General features: G+C 35.1%; 1 protein-coding gene across 8 annotated transcripts in view; it reads right to left on the bottom strand.

The window, feature by feature from the left end:
• The window catches only part of SLC4A7 (solute carrier family 4 member 7), a 118,828-nt gene that overhangs the window by 20,788 nt on the left and 77,182 nt on the right, over positions 1-20,858 (bottom strand). For all 8 annotated transcript variants that reach the window (XM_053599709.1, XM_053599706.1, XM_053599707.1 and 5 more), the window contains 9 exons: positions 17,520-17,614; positions 15,252-15,426; positions 11,442-11,575; positions 10,305-10,550; positions 6,749-6,854; positions 4,540-4,701; positions 4,072-4,185; positions 2,910-3,071; positions 2,473-2,724 (listed from right to left, as the gene is read on the bottom strand). In XM_053599709.1, the coding sequence (XP_053455684.1) occupies positions 2,473-2,724; positions 2,910-3,071; positions 4,072-4,185; positions 4,540-4,701; positions 6,749-6,854; positions 10,305-10,550; positions 11,442-11,575; positions 15,252-15,426; positions 17,520-17,614 (1,446 nt within the window). The remainder of the gene's footprint in view (positions 1-2,472; positions 2,725-2,909; positions 3,072-4,071; positions 4,186-4,539; positions 4,702-6,748; positions 6,855-10,304; positions 10,551-11,441; positions 11,576-15,251; positions 15,427-17,519; positions 17,615-20,858) is intronic.

A 20,858-nucleotide genomic window follows, 5' to 3' on the forward strand; every position in this document is an offset into this window, starting at 1 on the left:
GAATAAAGCCATTGAGAAACATGCAAGAGCTCTACAAAAGTTTACCACTTACAGTACCACGTAAAAAACAACTCCTTTCACAATACAAAAAAAGGAATACGAGAACAAGGGGAACTGCATATGCAATTTTTTCCAGTAAGGGAAGACAGTAGATATTAAGAATTTATTGGATCTTGAGGCTTGGGTTGGAGTAAAACAGGGTATATTTCTGCCTCCCTGTAAGGAGGTCATACTGCTTAGTCCTCAGCAAATATTCATATCGTAGTATTATTTGTGTATTCCCAGAGGGTTTACATTTTTATAATTTAATGTACAGAAGCAGCACAGAAGGTTCAGTTATAATAACAGCACAGAAAGCAAATGTTACTAACCTTTAAATAATAGTAAAAGTCAATAAAAGGTAGGTGATAGAAGGGACAGCGAGAATGGAGCATAAATAAGCATGATTTTAGTAGCTCATCATGAAAGACACAACCTTAGATCAGAGGCTTTCAAACATTATGGTCTCAGGAACCCTTTAAAAAGTAGGGAGGACACTGTTCCAAAACTACTTTTGTTTATGTGGGCTATATATGCTGATATTTGCCATATTAGAAATTTTTTTTAAATGTAAATAGCTATCTTAAACTCACAATAAACTTACAAGTTAACATAAGAAACAGATTTTTATGAAAAACTATAATTTCCCAAAATAAAATATGATTAAGTGAAAGTAGAGCACTGTACTACATTTTTGTAAAACTCTTCAGTGTCCGTCTTAAAAGAAGAGCTATTGAATTATTATATTATCATATCTGCATCTGCATTCAATCTGCTGCAATATTCTGTTCTGGTTAAAGTGCATGAAAGAAATCCTGCCACACAATATGCATTTGGCAGAAAATGGACATGGCAAATCCCTGACAGGGTTTCAGAGATTCCCAGAGGTCCTTGGACTATGATGACTTTGAGAATCACTATTTTAAAGAACCTCAGTCTAAACATAATAAACTGAAAAATAAAACTATAAAAATATTTAGAGTTATAATGATGGTACCAACCAGATTAGACACAAAAAAATCCCAAAGCAGTTAAAAATGACTTTACATGTGGAGAGTTGCCTTTGGAAAATGAATGAAAACAGGACTACCTTCTCATTTTAGAGCATTCTTCAAATTATACTTTAGTATTTCTACTTATTTCTAGTTAATAGTTTAGAAATTTTAAATTTTCTTTAAAAATTTAAAGGGTAACCTTAATCAATGGGTGACTATATCCCTATAATATTCCTCCTCTTATCCCCAGGCATTTCTAAACTATACTTACCACTATACTACAACTGACCATTTACCTATTTCACCAAAAATGTCTTTAGTTTCTGAAGTAGACAATAATGTATCCTATTGGTTATTGTTTCCCCAATGCCTAACAGCAGAGCAGGTACTCAACAAATAATTGAGTGACTTAATTGGCTGGTAGAAAGTCCATGAAATGAGGCCAAGGAATTCAATACTTACTAGAACTTTTTTTAGTTAATACATACATACAGACCCCAAGTTTATAATCTAATTTCGAAATGACATTATGACTCTTATTATTTTTTTTTTTTTTACAACAAGGGAGAAAACAAAGTTGGGTTCTTTCACAATGAACAGAAAATATCAGATAAGATATTAAAAATATATTGCTATAGTTTTTTTAATATACTAGATTTAGTATGTTGTGTATTATAAAAATAAGATACAATTAGAAGTATTTATACTTCATTATATTAGTTTTGTTCCTCTAATAAGTATTTACTACTTTTGTTTCATGTAGTCCATCAGGAAGAATACATTAAGTTTGTTAATGGCAACATGATGTTTACATTTTGGTCAAGTAACAAATTTTCACCCATTTTGCCGTATCACTTCATCTAGTATGTCTACAAAATCCTCTATTTTCCTTTTAGATCATAACTAAGCCATTACCTTTTCCAAAACTATACGGCCTTTAATGTTACCCTTTTACTTTTTTTTTTTTTTTTTGAGACAGAGTCTTACTATATTGTCCTCAGTAGAATGCTGTGGCATAACAGCTCACAACAACCAGCAACCTCAAACTCTTGGGCTTAAGCAATTCTCTTGCCTCAGCCTCCCAAGTAGCTGGGACTACAGGCACCCACCACAACGCCCAGCTATTTTTTGTTGTAGTTGTCATTGTCATTATTTAGCTGGCCGGGGCTGGGTTCAAACCCACCAGCCTTGGTGTATGTGGTTGGCGCTGAAATCACTGTACTACAGGCACTGAGCCCGTTTCACATTATTTTTAAGATGAATACACTTACTACTAAAACTTACTATACTAAAAATACTACCAAATATTATTTCCCAAGCAAACTGTGGAAAACAAAACTAATTTTAGCTATTTTAAGTACATGTTAATGTTTCATTTTTATACAACTAAGATTATATGACAAATAAGATTTTACAAAATACAACAAAGAGATTTTACCTTTAGTACTGAAGTCATGAACACAGAGAGGCCCATTAGAATAAAAATCATTAGCCCTGTAACCCGCTGTTCACGAATTCCCAAAAACTTGGGTTGTTCCCCTGGAGCAGAACATTCAGATTCAACTTTCAAGCTGTTGACATGACTTATTGACAACACTGTTGCAGCCACAAACCATGGAAGTCCCATGACGGAGCAAACTCCCAACATAACACCAACCATGAGCAAATCAAGGTGATAGCCAGCTCCTTTCTGAAAAGTGAAACCAACATGGATATTTATAAGTCTAAAGAGTTCTTTCAGCTTAAAATTCTATATTAATTATAAAAAGAGAAGAAATTAGTATTAATCTTACCTCTTTTAATGTTCGAATCATTTTGAAAATACCTTAAACCCTTTAAGAAATCACAATGTTTCAGACAAAAATGCAAAATTACCTTCAATTTGTGCTCCTTTCTGTTTATGATCACAGCTGTAATTTGTTGATCCATGAAGATGAGAATGGTACAAAGCAGAGCAGGAATAGCAGCTATTAATAAGGTCCACCAAGGGTTATCTCCCAATGGGCTTATGATCCAGCCCCTATTTGGATCAGTAGGCTGTCAAAAAAGTTAAAATAGTAAAGAAAAAAGTTTCCTTCCTCTATTGCACTAAATTTCCACAGAATGGCCTACGTCTATTCAAGAAACGCCAATAGACAGAATTGAATTAAATCTTGGAGTATACAGTGACTTATTTTCAATGATAGTCACAGGGATTCTTCCCTTCCCTACAAGTATATGCCTAGCCATGTGACTTAGCCACTCTTTCCATCTAGAGGTGGAGCCTATTTCCTTTCCCTTGTAACATGGAATGACCTTTTGACTTACTTTAACTCACAACATAAGGCCCAAGTGCCACTGTGTGATTTCCAAGTCTCTACTTCAAGAGAACTTGCAACTTCTTCTTTAACCCTCTTGGAACCCTAAGATCATTATGCTGTTGAGTAAGCCTAGATAAGCTTTTTTTTTTTTTTTGCAGTTTTGGCCTGGGCTAGGCTTGAACCCACCACCCCTGGTACCTGGTATATGGGGCCGGCGCCCTACTCCTTGAGCCATAGGCGCTGCCCTAGATAAGCTTTCTTAAGGATAAGATAAAATGTAGTGGATGGGATAGGAGCATGGCAAGGCTCCTATCTCAGCTGTTTCAACCCTCTGAGCTGAGGCCCCAGAGGTGAGGTCATATTGCCCCCATCAAACCAATAGATGATTGCAGCCCACAAACCAAGCCACTATGCTGCTAAGCCCAGTCCCAACTGCTACAGAATTATAAACAAATTAAGGGTTGTTGTTCAAAGGCATTACACTCTGAAGAAATGTGTTATGCAGGATTAAATAAGCAAACCAGAATGTCATTTCAATTGTCCTTACATACTTTGTACAAGGTGAAATCAATCTGCCTACTAGATCAACTCCTAAACCAAACTGCTTTAGAGGCCCTGAGACTTTGGCAGTCAGTAAATCAGAAGTAGCATATAGGAAACTATTTTTCCCAGGCAACTACTAAAAAAAATCTGTTTTGTATCCCTAAGCAACAAATAGCCACTGGTTTAATCCTTACCTCAAATTTTTCAGGAACATGAAGTTTAGGAGATGGAACTCCTACAAGGTAGTCAACTGCAACCATTATTACTATTGTGAGAAATACAGCAAAGTCACTGATTGTTGATCGCACCTATATTAAAGAAAATATGTTAATATAAACAAAGAAATATTGTGTCCTTTCAAAATAATTCATCTTTCACAGATAATATGTCACTAAAAAGTATGAATGGGGATTTTAATTAGTGACAATGTTATCAATTACATACAATTATGTCTAATTCTTTCTCAGAAAATAAAACATTTCACAACTAACCTACTAATTCTCATGATACCATCATCTTCTTCCCACTGTGTGCTCTGATATGTAATAAATAATTTACACTATGAACAATTTTCCTCAAACAATATGTTACTGTTTTGAAATAAGGAAATAAAAATTAAAAGCATAAATATTACCAGAATTCTAAAATTAGATCCCAGTTACCTTGGTAGGAAAATAACGCTTGGTCTTAAATTGCTTGAGGAATGAAGACAGGAAAAATGTTGTAAAAAACAAGATGACACACCAAAAGAGCACATCTGGAATATAAGGTCCATGAAGACCACAAGCTGATCCTACAAATACACCATGAAATGTTTTACATTCCTAGAAAAAAGGAAAGAGAGAGAGATGAAAGAGATTCTTAAATATCAAACAGATTAATAAACTTCACTGACTCTAAGATGCAACTGATTTTAAAACACATGGTTAATTTATGTTTCATTTTCAAAAAAAGAAAGAAAAAATTACCAAATTCAGTATACCATTAATTAATTGTAAGACACAGCCTGAGTTCAGAGATGTTATAATCTGAAAAATAAACGCATTTCTCAATTCACTGGAATACAATATTTTGCCAAAGTTAATTCAGTAATACAGCATGATATTACACAACTCTAGAAATCTATTGACCTGATTTTCTTTTGGGGAAGAAGATAACTGAAAAGGAACCAGAGAGTAACAAAGACACATGCCATAAAATCCTTTTCTAACTCATACTCTAATGAGGCTCATTTTAATAAAACAAGTCAGGTATACCAAAAGAAAAATAGCTAAATGTTTCATTATGTTCAATTTCCATGTATTGATGGATCATGGAAATAAAAGCTATACCTATCAAAAAACAAATCAAAACAGAACAAAACTCACATGCCCTTTTTGTTTGTAAAGAAAACATTTTGAAAAGACCTATTCAGAGCTGTCCAAGCTTTTTCTTTTCCTCTGCTACACATTGGAAGAAAAAGACTTGTTTGGGGGCCACACATTAAATACACAAACAGTAATGAAAACTGACTGGGGGAGAGTTAGTTGCCTACACACTTTACATGATATCTGATACCACAGACAAGCAAAAAAGTCCTAACAAAATCAGCATGTGGCCCCCAGGCTGCATGTCAGATACCCCTGATTATATCTATAATAACATGAAGACATCCCATATATCATGAAATAAATTATTTTTAACAAATCACTTTTATTTGAACAGCTCTATTAATTATGCTTCTTACATAACAATAAATGACTTTTAAAATATAAAATACTAAAGCATGAATCTAAGTCAATTACTGATTTTTATTGCTTTAAATTGGCACTGTCCAATAAAACTTTGTGGTAGAAATGTCGTATAACCAGCCAATACAGAAGCCAGCAGTCACATAAGTTGATTGAGAGCTGATTGAAAAACTAAACTTTTAATTACTCATTTTTAAGTTTAATTTTAATATGCCCATACAGCTAATGGATATTGTACTAGATAGCACAGCCTTAAATTAACACTGGGATAAACTTTTAGCTATCTTTAAATTATACAGTTAGGGGCTAACTATCACCTTTAGTAAGAAAGGAATAACCTATAGCTGCTTATACCACCGTTATACAGTTGTTATACAGCTGCTTATACAAAATGTAGCTGTTTCTTATACAGACATAAAAAGCACCAGAGTGCTTGCTTCAGAGCTCATATACTGAACAGCACTAGAGAAGCTCAAGCTAGCATCACTTTATATCCTAACCTTAGAAGTGTTCAAAATGAATAATCTAAGGAAAAAACAAAATTTCCCAACAAAATACAAAGCATCTGTAATAATATTCAGTGCACAGTAGGTGCTCATTGCATTTTTTTTCATTTATCATCACTTAGTGCTTGAGTCAGACTTGTCTCTACGAGCTAGACACGGCTCACTTAAACATTCAAAACATAACCATAGCACTCACGATCCTCTAAATAAGCTGTCCATGGAGGAGATGAACTGTAAAAAGCAAGCAAGACAAGTGGACACAAAATGTGACACATACGATGTCTAGAATATGGAACCACAGTTACAACAGTAGGTATTGCCTTCAAATTTACCAATCTAGGTAGAATTTGAAACTAGAAGTATATTCACGTCTTTCTAATAATTACACCTTGGAAGTCAAATACAGTCCATCTTTATCTCTTTAACCAGCTTCATTCTTTCAGCCTATGCTTTTTAGGGCATGATACAGTAAAAAACACTGGTAACTACTATCTGGTCACAGCACTACATTACATTCTGAAAACATACTATATTCATTGAAATATATAGAAAAAAGGTATGTCTAATCAGAAAAAGCTAAAAGAATCAGAATAGTATGCATTTAAGAAACTCTCTTTATTTCATAATATACTCACAGAAACAGTGAGATTTCCCCAGGAAATACTGTGTGCTGTTACATTCTCTTTATTCCACAGCTCTAGAGTTTCATTGCTAGGGTTAGGAGGTTCAGTACACACACATCTGAAAAATTAGAGTAGGATAAATTTTTAAGGCTCCTAATTTCATGTTTACATTATACTAAATCATTTACACAATGTGATAGCTTTTAAATTCTCAATCTTTTTACCATATTGCAAAAAAAAGAGACTAGAAAGTGAAAATACATCAGGAACAACAGACCTGGAATATGGTTTGAATTACATAAATAAAACCAAACTAATACAAATATCAATTAAATGTTTACTTAATGACACTAGTAAAGGACACCCTTGAGGGAGGGAACTATTTTCTTTAAAACTCTGAGAAGATATCACCACATTTAGCAACATTACTCTCCTAAATCTATTTAAGCTCCATAGGAGTTACTGCTGCCTCTGCCCACCCATCACATGTGGAGACTCACAATAAATAATACTAGTATTAATTCTTTCTTCCTTTTTATTTGTGAGACAGAGTCTCACTTTTGTCATCCTCAGTAGAATGCAGTGGTATCAGAACTCACAACAACTTCAAACTCCCGGGCTCAAGTGACCCTCTTTCCTCAGCCTTCCTAGATGCTGGGACTACAGGCAACCTCAATAATGTCCGGCTATTTTTAGAGATGGAGTCTTGCTCTTACTCAGGCTGGTCTTGAATTCCTGAGCTTAATCAATCTACTGGCCTCAGCCTACTATTAATTCTTTATTCTCTGACAACTGCTACCTACTCATGCTCCATCTTTATTGGTCTTGAGACTTAGTCTTAAAAAAAATTAATAGGCTAGGGTGCCAGCCACATACACCAGAGCTGGTGGGTGCGAATCCAGCCCGGCCCACCAAACAACAATGACAACTACAACCAAAAAATAGCCGGGCATTGTGGCGGGCAGCTGCAGTACCAGCTACTTGGGAGCCTGAGACAAGAGAATCGCTTAAACCCAAGAGTTTGAGGTTGCTGTAAGCTATGAGGCCATGGCACTCTACCTAGGGCAACAGCTTAAGACTCTATCTCAATAAATAAATAAATAAATAAATAATGTTTTTTTAAGCAGGACAGTACTAGGAGAGTCTTAGGAAGTCAGAAAGTTCAGTTCATACCCAGAATATTTCTGCTGCCTAAATAAAGCTAAAAATATGCAAAAAAGTTTCTTTATATTTAAAAATGGGGGGAGACCCTAAATAGTCCCAGTAAAATTATAAACTTGTCTGAGAAAAGGCAAGAAAGATGAATTTTGGAGTCTATCCAAGTATTACTATCATTTACTAGCTATATGACCTAAGATAAGCTTTAACCTCCAAGAGCCTCGATTTCTTCATACGCAAAAGAGGCTATGACATGAATAATTAAGTACCATTAAAAATACAAATTACAAATTTATAATATAAATTAGGCAACAGTTCCAACACAGTTTCTGCAAGATCTCATAGAATGTTAGCTGAATTAATGCTATTCACATGTAATGGGTCACCAGGAAGGAAACACTGCCCTAAATGGGGAACACTTAACTATAAAAGTTACGCTTCATAAAGATCAAAGGAACAAAAGACAGAGAAAGAGAGAATGTTTTAAATTAAAGCAATTAAGAACAAAGGAGTTGGAACATTATATATTTAGAATCAAAGTGTCACTAACATTTCCAGTAAGTCAATGTCTTATAGGAATTTTCACATCCCTCTCTGTGCCAGCCATCAAAGCTGAAGGCCCACAAGTGACAGTAGCAGAGGAAAAAGGAAAACGATGACAAATGAAGGGAAGGTATTTAGGGCCTATAGAAATAGAAAAACTAAATCTGTATCCCTTTTAGTCTTTTGGTAACCACATTGCTCAATGTAAGTTAATCAAGTGCAATACCACATTTACACCAAGCATGACTGCGAAAGACAGCAAATACAGGAATCTACTTAAATGCATCTAATTTTGATCGACCTTTTTATACCTATTAGATGTGACTTTTCAAGCCCTATTTTATTCTAGAGTTTAAAATTATTTTCATTTCATACTTTTCTTATCACAAAGAAAATATTCCACTAAATGTCAAAAAGTATAAAAATTCTACTAAAAATTTTTTTATTAAAAATTATTAACCTTTAAACAACAACAAAAATAAACAAATGGGACTTCATTAAACTGAAAAGCTTCTGTACACCTAAGGAGACAACAACCAAAGCAAACAGACAACCTACACAATGGGAAAGGATATTTGCATATTTTGAATCAGACAAAAGCTTGACAACTAGGATCTACAGAGAACTCAAATTAATTCACATGAAAAAAGCCAACAATCCCATATATCAATGGGCAAGAGACATGAATAGAACCTTCTCTAAAGAAGACAGATGAATGGCTAACAAACATATGAAAAAATGCTCATCATCCCTATCTATTAGAGAGAGAATGGCCCACATCACAAAATCTCAAAACTGCAGATGCTGGCGTGGATGTGGAAAGAAAGGAACACTTTTACACTGCTGGTGGGACTGCAAATTAGTACAACCTCTTTGGAAGGAAGTATGGAGAAACCTCAAAGCACTCAAGCTAGACCTCCCATTTGATCCTGCAATCCCATTACTGGTCCATTTACCCAGAAGGAAAAAAATCCTTTTATCATAAGGACACTTGTACTACACTGTTTACTGCAGCTCAATTTACAATCGCCAAAATGTGGAAATAGCCTAAATACCCACCAACCCAGGAATGGATTAACAAGCTGTGGTATATGTATACCATGGAATACTATTCAGCCATTAAAAAAATGGAGACTTGACATCCTTTGTATTAACCTGGATGGAAGTGGAAGACATTTTTCTTAGTAAAGCATCACAAGAATGGAGAAGCATGAATCCTATGTACTCAATTTTGATATGAGGACAATTAATAACAATTAAGGTCACGGTGGGGGTGGGGGAAGGGGAGAGCGAAGAGAGGGAAGGAGGGAGGCGGGTGGGGCCTTGGTGTGTGCCACACCTTTTGGGGGCAAGACATGATTGAAAGAGGGACTTTACCTAACAAACGCAATCAGTGTAACCTGGCTTATTGTACCCCCAATGAATCCCCAACAATTAAAAAAAAAAAATTATTACCCTTTAAAACTTAATGACATGAAAAATGTGAAAAACATAAATTTTAAAAATATATCCCATACCTAGTGTACATCCAGACTTTAAAGAATTTAAGATACAATTATAACTGCCCAATTCAAATATATGGTAGATTAGTTGTCAGTAATCAAATTTAAATTAGCCAATCCAATTCAAAAAGACTAAAAACACACACATTTGAATTTCAGTGAACAAAAAATGAATTTGATCAACTATATTACGCCCATTGAATGCTTTGCCAAAATCACATCTAAAATAAACATGTCCAACTACCACATGCTAGTTGGGTAGTTACAGCTAGATACAGTGTCGCGATGTAAGAAATGCATTTTCCTAGGCTCTGACATCTCTGCAAAAACACGTTTTAATATTAGGAGGAAACAGAAACACTTACGAGTAGCTGGTCAGTTCATCTAAGTTGTTGTGCATATTAAATGCATATATTTCTCCTAAATGAAAGAGCTTCTCCAAAGCCTCATAGATGAATATGATACAAATGAGAGCTGCAAAAGCCTCCTCTGTAAATCGAGTAATATAACACACAAGGCTGCTTGCATCTGTTGCAACCAAAACAATGCACAAAAAAGAAGTCCACAGACCAATACTGGTTCTTAAAGACAAATAGGAAAGGTGATAATCTCTGTTTAAAAAGAAAAATGTGAACACGATCAACATATGTATGGGAATAGTATTTACATTTTTATAAGAAGCAATTCAAACAGCATAAAAACATACAATTTCTACAAAAGAGAGTGAACTACAGAATGACAAAATGACCAGAGAAAACTGCTTCAACTGAAGACTAACTTACTTACAGATCTGTTAGTATTACATTCATATAAAGGATTTATAGAGAAATTTACCATGCAATAAATATTTCAAAATTAGACCTCACTTTAGAAATCAGTTAGGAATTAATGATATGTCTGTAAGAACAACTGTATGTGATTCTCTCTGAAGATCCAGAGTCACAGGCATCAATACAGTAATCATACCTACAGCTCCAACATCTTCACCATCCCTAGTACCACCTCTCTACCCATCATAATTTCTTATTTTAAATTTCAAATATGAAATTACTAGCAGAGTCTGTACATCAGGTTATTGCATTCTCTTTCTGTTAGTCTCTGTAGCATGCCAGATTAGAATCATTGTAAGTAAAGAATTAGAACAAGAGAGTTGTATCAATCAAATATTTGATAGCATCAAGTTAGTTCCAGGATAAAATTGTGAACTCATTTATGTCACAGAGGAAATGGGACTAGCTATGATGAGTTCGAAATCTAATTACTATGGTACCCTATGTTCATTTCCACAGAAAACAATCCTGCCAGTGGAAACTGACCCTTCACTCTGATTGATTCAAGCCCCACTCTTAAACATCAATGATTGGTAAGGTTAGCATAGGCAATCTTACTTTCCTCATTTCCAAGTTATTAGGTTAGGAATAGTTCTATGGGCTAAGACAGGGCCAACCCAAGATATAATTATACATACATGCAAACACATAAGTTGAGGACAGAACTCTTACCTGCAGAATTTAAATAAAATTTTTTCAAACACTAGAACTGGACCTGTGCTCCCCAATATTGTCAGAGGTTGCCCAGCAAACAATGAATAGGCAATCCCAGTTAATGATGCTCCAAAAAGAGACTCTATTGCACTCTGTTTAAGGAAAAAAAAAAATGAATAAAAGCAATACATCATAAACATTATCTCTAACCTGCTATGTGTACAATACACATAGGACAACTGGAAAATAAGAGTACTAATCAAGTAGTTATAAAGCTAACACAACTATGAGTCTTAAATTTAAACTTTAAATATGGAAAATTATAAATTCATTGTAAATCCATAGGAAAAAATTGCTTTCTTTTGCAAATATTAAAAGTAAACATTTTGTAATCACCCTTAATTCAAAATTCAATACAGGTTGAGTTTCCCTAATCCAATAACTCAAACTCCAAAATTTTTCAAGCACAATGTGACACTCAAGGAAATGCTCACTGGAGCGTTTTGGGTTTTAGATTAGGGATGCTCAACCAGTTTGCAAAATGCAAATATTTCAAAATCCTTTTTTAAAAAATCCAATATCCAAAACACTTCTTCTGGTCCCAAGCATTTCAGATAAGGGATAATCAACCTTTACAACAGGATGCAAGGAGCAAAGAGTAAATGGAAGAGACACACAAAAGGGCTTCAACTTTACCCAAAGATGTTTTACTTCTTAAGTCTGTCAGTCAGTACAAAAGGGTATATCTTACTTTGAATACTGTTACATGTCTAAAATAGTACACTTTAAAAATACAAAATAGTAAGTACTCAATATAGTCCTACAAAATAAGAATTAAACAGGAGATAACATGTGGTCCTATCTTTCTCAAACTGATTTCTATAGGGCAATTTTCCAAATATTTTAAAGAAATTAATACGAATAGCTCAATCAGTTGAAACCAAAACTGAAATACTCAACAAAATAAATGAGAAAAGTCTCTCCTACAGACTGATTTAAATTCAAAGCTAGTACACTAACTCTGTACCACCACCAACATTATATTCTAACTCATCAAGTTATTAGATAACAAGGCTGATGATGTACCACGCCCTTAGAAAAGGGGAAGGATAATAAAGTAAGGAAAGAAAGGGAAATAAAGTAAGGGAAGAAAAGAAAGCTTGTAACAAACAACCCTCCTGAAATGAGAGGCAGCGCAGCAGCAGAAGACCAGGAAGGGCCAAAACCAGACTGGAAGAGAAGACTGGCTGTGACCTGGTGTGGAGTCATGGCCACACTTTCACCTTTTAAACCTATGCTTTTTCAAGTGTAAATGACAGATAATGAGAGCTAGAAGATTGTCAGTAGTGTTTGCAAAAATACCTAGCAAGCACAGTGCCTGACACATAAATGCACTCAAGAAAAATGGCAGCAATTCTCACAGCTTTAATAGCGGCTTCCAAATCAATATCACAAAATGACAGTACGCAGTGTAAGTATAATTCAACTATCAGAATAAAAACAGAATCAAACCCACATGTGAATTTTGACTTTTGGCAACATAAAGAAGTGTCCATGTGAATAATACATTTGTTAACTGCATGGGATAAATTTGTTTTCTTGCTCATGGGAAAACAAGTTTGTCCTAGAAGACACTACTAAGCCATCATAAAACTCTTAGTTCAATTAGAATATGCACATTTAAAAAAAAATGACTTTAGGCAGAGCTTAAGTAAAAGGAAAACAAAGTCTAACTAAATCAAGAGACAGAAAAAACCTGATTAGAGAAGCCAGGAGAAAACAAAATAAGAAAATGTTAACAGGGGCAAATGGGCACAAAATGAAGACTCCCTTTCCCCAACTTTGGGTTAAAATAGTAGATATTGTCACAGGAAGGCCTTCCTTTCACCCCAAGCTCCTACTGCCATATTTTACTGCAAGCAAAAATTTCCCTTCCCCCAGACCTATTTTTTTTCTAATTTTTGAATTTTTTTTTATGTTACTGTCAACCTGAAACTTGTTTTTCACTAAAGAAAACACAGCCCCTAATTACACTGGCCTGCCTACTCACCCACACATTCAAAAATTTCCATTTTACCCAACAGAAGCCCTACCTTTCACCTCTCCTCACAAATTTTATATATGTACCTGTACCACGTTACTACTCTTCTACTCTACTAGGTCATCAAACACTCTTGCTAACCTTTCCTCCTCAATACCTCTAGTTTGGTTTTGAATCAAACTAGAATCAGTTCAATTGGTCTCAATTCACAAAATTACCTCACCCTGACTGCTCTTCTAGGTCTCTGTGTCTGCTTTGCTAGGTCACTTTCCTCCTGAATCCAATCCCTACATCTCGTCCTTCCTCCATTCCATAAACCTGGGCAATTTCCCACTTCTTCCCTCTCTTCTCCTTTGTTAGCCTCATCTGTCCTCATTTTCAACCCTCACTTGCATATGAACAATTCTCAATCTTCACATTTCCTCTTTAGCACTCTGTAAATGCTGGAACTCTACCCCCTAATATCTCCATTTCTTCTTAAAGTTCTAGGAAAGCATCTGAAAACAAACACATCTCCATATCCTTTTCCTCCATAGCATCCCTAAGCTTTCTCTATTTCTATCACTTCTACCCTACAGCCCATTTCTCTCTTACATGTGGCAAAGCATACCATGACATCGTCACTGTGCATATACTAATACGCTCGTTTTCTCTTGTCTATGCTCCTCCAGTACTGATGTATACTACCACATTAACAGGATGAGACAGCAGGCAGTGAGTGACAGTCCATGAGCAGAGAGGCAGCATGTCCATGACGGTAACAGATAAAACACATTGGCATGGGGACCAGCAAAGTTACATGCATAATTTGTGATAGCACATAAAGCCACTTACTAAAAATATGTTTGATACAATAATTAGAGACTACAGTAAAAAGACTCTAAATAATCAAAAACAGAGTTGCAAGAAAGCTTCAGTTGTCAGGTTTATCTCGTGTTCAGCTCATGAAACATTTTAATTGAGTAATTATCACTGCTTGTCATAAGATATTTTAACCTTTTATCTATGAAAAATGAATTTTCTACTAAGAATAAGTATAATTAAGTAAAATACACTTAAGATCTTAAGAATTACAAACTATCTCATTTAAATGCTATTAAAATGTATATAAACAAAAAAATATTGCCTTTCAAGATTTCACAAAGCACCAAAGCTTTACAGTATTACCACAAACAGAAAAACATAAAAACTTCCATTTTAGTCACATCAAAGGATGGATACAACTTTCATTATATTTTATTTTTTCCAAATAAAAGATATGGCTATTTTCACAGATTTAATAACAGCAAAATTAAAGTAAATGCCCCTTCAAAAAGCCAGTATTTGCACATTATGTTCTATTCTTACCAAATAGCCTGGTCTAGGCCTACAAGCCAATAGCGATGCATTAATATCAAACATATGGCCCTAACTAATCCTATGACACCTTACTGAAGCAGCCTCCCACCCATGCCCCACCCAGAATCAGTTCAATTGGTGTCTTCACCCCCAATCCACCCAGCCTCCCCAAAGACAATGCAAGCCTTTTACTCAATTTATAAAACCATTCATCCAGCAAGCCAAGATAAACTTTTTTTGTTTGGTTTTACCTCAACTGTGCATCTTCTGTTCAAATGGCTTCCCCATGTTTTCCATAGCAATTACCTTGGGGGGAAGTCTGCTTTGGGACAGGTTAATCATGCTGTGGGTAGACTCTTCAAATAAAAGTATGAATAGTGAGACAAATGCATACAGACACTTGCCTCTGAAGAGCTAAGAGCCTGGCCACTACCAATCTTTGTACTCACTATTCTGCCTTCTGTAGCTTCTCCAAGCAGCCCTCCAAAAGTGATTACAGGAGACATACAGGCACAGTATAGGAAAAGAATCGAGGCCAGGCACTGCAGGCTTAATGCATCCTTGAAGTCACTCAAGAAAAAAGGTGCTTTCCTTTTGATGTCAAGTATCAAACCACCAAAAAGCCTAAATAGGTGAGATGAAACTCGTCAAACTGTACACTAGAGGATTCTAGCTAGTTCAAACTAAAACTATGGGGTACATAAAACTGCCAGTGCCTAGTGTTTTGTCAACAAAAATTAAAATCCTATTTAAATCATAAAATAAATTATAGAAGATACACTCATTTAATCGAATCTACTGACAATAGAGGAAAGGTATATCTCATTAAGTTAAAAGAGACAAGCATCTGTATTTTATGAACTATTTACTGAAAAACTGCAGGCAAATGATTTTATATGAGTAAATGTAATTTCGAACACAAATGTTAAGGAAATGTACAATAAAAATAAAGCCTAACGTCCCATTCATGAAAATGTGAACAAGCACTCTGTTATCATCTACATTATAAATCTTAAATGCAACTCTCAAAAATACCAGAAAGGCAATTAAAATCGATATGCCCTTTAATATGAATGCTGTATGCTATGTTTAAATATATGAGTAGTGAATTAAATAATTTCATTAACTTTTAGAATTATTACTTCAAACATTTAAGTATTTCTGTCTAGGAAAAAAATATATACCCTAAAAATTATTTCAGTGTATTTAATTTACTACACACATAGTCAAACAAGTACATATATAAATAAAACTAAGTAGTGCCAATTAGTAGATTAAAATCTATATTTGTACATCAAAACCATATTGCTTCAACTTTTTTTAACAATCAGGTTTTTGGATATATCTAACTTCAAAATATTCCAATAAAATATAAGCTCCAGAAGGAGCAGAGACTTGTTCTTGCTCACTGCCATATCTCCAGTGTCCACAACACAGCCTGGGGCATAGCAGATACTCAACAAAACACTGGTAAGTGAATCAGTAAGTCAGTAAAGCTCTTTGACTCATACAGTAAGAAAACTATTCAAATCTCGACTGCAGGAAAATACAAAAAAATTAACCTTAAGCTTTCAAATGTTTTGGATATTTCAAGCTTTTCCATTCTAATTTTTCTAGGTTAATGCTGAAATAAATCCTAAACACGTGCTGACAGATGGAAGAAATTATTCTATAAATAATATGACAGCAAGGAGAACGAGTTTGCAATAAAAAAAGTGCCACTGATAATCTAAAAAAATGAATCTACATCATTTAACCAATAACTGATCACTTAATAGATGGCTTAAAGATGCTCTCAAGTGACTATGAGATCAATGGGGGGCCTGACACAGTGCTTCTCAGTGACTAACCTTATTCCAGTTTGAAGTTTGAAGAAGCAATAATAGCTAATAACAGAACAGCACTGTCGGCAATTTTCTCTATTATATTTACTAAGACTAATACATTCCACTAATCAGTGAATTAATTATGAACTCAAGCTTCTCTAAAGTCTACATTCAGTATGCTAGTTGTTTATTTTTCTCACATACATCGTACCCTTCAGGAACGTCATCAAAATCCCCAATAGTGCACCTTAAATCTTTTAAACAAAGATTTAATATTATTTAGCTGCACACTGACCATCAGTGGACATACAATATCAATATCAATAGCCACATGTTCTTCTATAGGATGAAAATACTTTAACATTTACATCTACTTCTACAAATATTTACACCTGGTAACATTTCTACTCTTTATTCCAAAAATTAACTTGCTAAGAGGTTTCCAGAGATCATTACAATGGTTTTGTCATGCTTATCCATCTAAAATTTTACATTATCTCATGATATAAGAGTTTTAAATCTATGCAAATGCAGAAAAAATCATCAGTTATAATTACTCTCTGTTCCCATAATTCTCTAACTTATGTGGAGAATTTTAATAGGACTTTACACCTTCTTTAAGAACCTTTTGTATAAGCAATGGAAATTAATCTATAAACATATGTACTATATAACTGCAATATTCTGAATATATGGTCCATAGCTTGGTACATACTATTAAAATTATTTTTAGATGCATATAAATTTTCCATAAATAATACAGACTTTTTAAAATACGAAAAAAAATCATTGCATAAGATTAAGTTCCAAATTCTTGCAAAGAAGCAGAATATTTATGTCTTTTACATTAAACCAACCCCTACCCCCAAAACATATCACCATTGTACCCACCGTCCAGTCCGCTGCAGCTCAGGCCCCGCGTGATGAGCAGTCTCACCTGACGTGGGGGCAGACCCATTGTGAAACACAGGGATCTTTCTCTTTTCCTGAATTTCACAAAAACATATTTTCAGATTTCTATTTTAAGAAAACTATGATAGGATCTTCAATTAGCAGGAACATCAGATTTAATATTGATAAAGTATTAATGATCCAAGAAAGAAATGTTTCCTGATACAAACTTCCTTCTTGAACAAACTCTATTTTAAAAGAGTCTAATGTTTTTATTTTTTTCTCTAATGCTTTATTAGTATTTTAAGTTTATGATTAGCTTTTTTAATCTTATATTCTAGTATCAATATACTAAGACATATTCATATATACCATTTCAAATTACTATTCAGCAAAAGCTAGAATGTGAGTAACTTCCAGCAAAGCATCTATCCTACAAAAGTTTTTAAAGTATTACTCACGTTAACTATTAAAAAATATACTTTAAAGAAAACAAATGCTTTCTCTTTTACAAAAATACGTCCCTTAAAATAGAAGTAGCTAGAGCGTTATCAAACGTGTTTTCATTAAAATCAATTTTCTTTTACATATGATTACAAATTCAAGAGTGTTATACTCATGAACAGGATCTTTTCCTTCTCACTTGAAGACAAAGAAATAAGCTTTTAATTTGTTAGCTGAAGAGATTGCAGGACTAAAAAGAGTGAAGGAAGGAGAGGAGAAGGAGAAATAAAGAAAGAGAAAGACAGAGTTGTGTCATCACAGGAGGTAGGTCCCTTGAGTCAAAGGATCGACTGAACTAGACTTTTGCTACCTGGTTTACAAGTTTGACATTTACAGAGCAGCAAGATTCATCTACAAAAGTTTGATTACCATCTTACATCTTAGAGGGAAAGGAGAAAAAATATATAGAGAGAATTCCTAGGAAACAAAAATAATGGAAAGCACAACATTATTATAATCTATAATCTATGGGAAATAGCTAAAGTACTAGTCAAGAAAATTAAGCACCTGTATTAATAAATGGGAGAAGAAAAAAAGAAACGTCTCTTATTACAGATCATATGACTGAAAAACAACTACATACAATAAAAGAAGAAAATTAATAAAACAAAAAATATACAGTTGACTTCTGAAGAGGGTGGGAGTTGGGGCACCAATTCATGTGCAATTGAAAATCCCAGGTAACTTTTTGCCTCCCCCGAAACTAAACTACTAGTAGCCTACTGTTGACTAGAATGCCTTACCTACAACAAACAATCCATCAACATATATTTGGTATGTTGTATTATGTAAATACTATTGTCTTACACTAATTCTTACAATAAAAGAAAAATGTTATTAAAATCATAAGGAAGAAAAAATACAGTTACTACTCATAAGTGAAAGTAGATCATCATAAAGATCACCCCACTCATCTTCACACTGAGTAGGCTGAGGAGGAAAAAGAGGAGGGGTTGGCCTGGCTGTCTCAGAGGTGGTGGAAGCAGAAGAGGTGGAAAGGGAGGTGGGAGAAGGAGGTGCACTCTAAGTGCAACTTAACGGAAATACAGCGCGTCTGACTTTTGTGATTTGTCATTTCTGTAAAAATGTTTCTATACAGTACCAATCCTCCTTCCACCACTGGCTTTAGTTGCACTGCCCATGTCATAGAAGGTCCATGTTTCTAAAGACATTAAAAGCAGTCTTAAATAATCAGAGCCCTTCTGCCAGACTGTCTAAAGCCAGTTGGTTTTCTGGCACTGCTTCTCCTATGTCTTCTTCCTCGTTGTCTGGCACTGGTTCGGAAGCACTCACTTCCATCAAGTCGTCTTCTGTCAATTCCTCTCCTGTGTTATCTATTAGCACTTAAATTTCTTCAAGATCCATATCTTGAACTCTTCACCTTTTTAGCCATGTCTATAATCTCTTTCATGATTTCCTTCAGTGGCTCTGTCATAAATCCTGTGAAGTCATGCACAACATCCGGGCAGAGTTTTCTCCATCAGGAATTCATTGTTTCAGGCTTGAGAGCTTTCATGGCTTTTTCTGTAACAAGGATGGCACCTTCAGTGGTGTGATCTTTCCAGACTTTCATGATGTTCTCTATTTTAAGGTTCTCTTCCACAGCACTGACAATCCTTTCCATATAATACATATGCGATAAGCCTTAAAGATCTTTATGACCTCCCAACCCAGAGGCTGAAGCAGACATGTTTTATCTGTGGACAAGCAGACTACCTTGATACCCTTGGATGTTGAACTCGTGAGATTTTGAGTGGTCAGGGCATTGTCCAGTATAGAAAGAATTTTACAAGGCTGTCCCTTACTGGTAAGGTACTTCCTGACTTGAGGAAGAAAGCAAAGATGAAACCAATCCACAAAAAGGGTTGTTAATTGTCCAGCCCCCCTTTCTATATAACCAAAAGACTGGCAGGTGGTATTTGTCTATTCCAGCGGTTCTCAACCTGTGGGTCACGACCCACAGGAACTGTATTAAAGGGTCACAGCATTAGGAAGGTTGAGAACCACTGGTCTATTCAAGGACCAGTAGTGAGTACTTTATAGGTAAGGGCAGTTCTGATCATAAATCCAAATACATTTGCACAAAACAGAAGAGTTATCCTCATCCTTCCTGCCTTAAATCCTGGTACTTGCTTCAATCCTTTACCGATGAAATGTCCTCTGTGGTATTTTTTCCCAAAAGAGGGTACATTCTTCCTGCATTAAAAACCTGTTCAGGCAGATATCCTTTCTCCTCAATGATTTTCTTAACGGCATCTGCTCTGGGAACCCATGTGCTCTCTTTTGGTCAACAAAAGCTGCTTTTCCTGTTATGGTGACACTTTTTAAACCAAACCTCTTTTTAAAATTATCAAACCATCCTTTCCTAGCATTAAATTCTCCAGTTTCAGATCCTTCACCTTCCTTTTGCTTTAAAGTGTCATATAATGACACTGCTTTTTTTTTTTTTTTTTTTTTTGCGGGTTCAAGCCCAGCCCTGGCCAAAAACTGCAAAAAAAAAAAAAAAAGCTGGGGGATTGTGGCAGGTGCTTGTACTCCCAGCTACTTGGGAGTCTGAGGCAAGAGAATTGCTTAAGCCCAGGAGTTTGAGGTTGCTGTGAGCTGTGACACCATGCCCAAGAGTTTGAGGTTGCTGTGAGCTGTGACACCACGCACTCTACTAAGGGTGATAGCTTGAGACTGTCTCAAAAAAATAAAAATAAAATAAAAATAAAAATACCTGGGTGTTGTGGCAGGTACCTGAAGTCCCAGCAACACCGGGAGGCTGAGGCAAGAGAATTTCTTAAGCCCAAGCGTCTGAGATTGTTGTGAGCTATGATGCCATAGCACTTTACC

Source organism: Nycticebus coucang, chromosome 8, assembly GCF_027406575.1.
Source record: "Nycticebus coucang isolate mNycCou1 chromosome 8, mNycCou1.pri, whole genome shotgun sequence".
In the NCBI taxonomy this organism is placed as follows: Eukaryota; Metazoa; Chordata; class Mammalia; order Primates; family Lorisidae; genus Nycticebus; species Nycticebus coucang.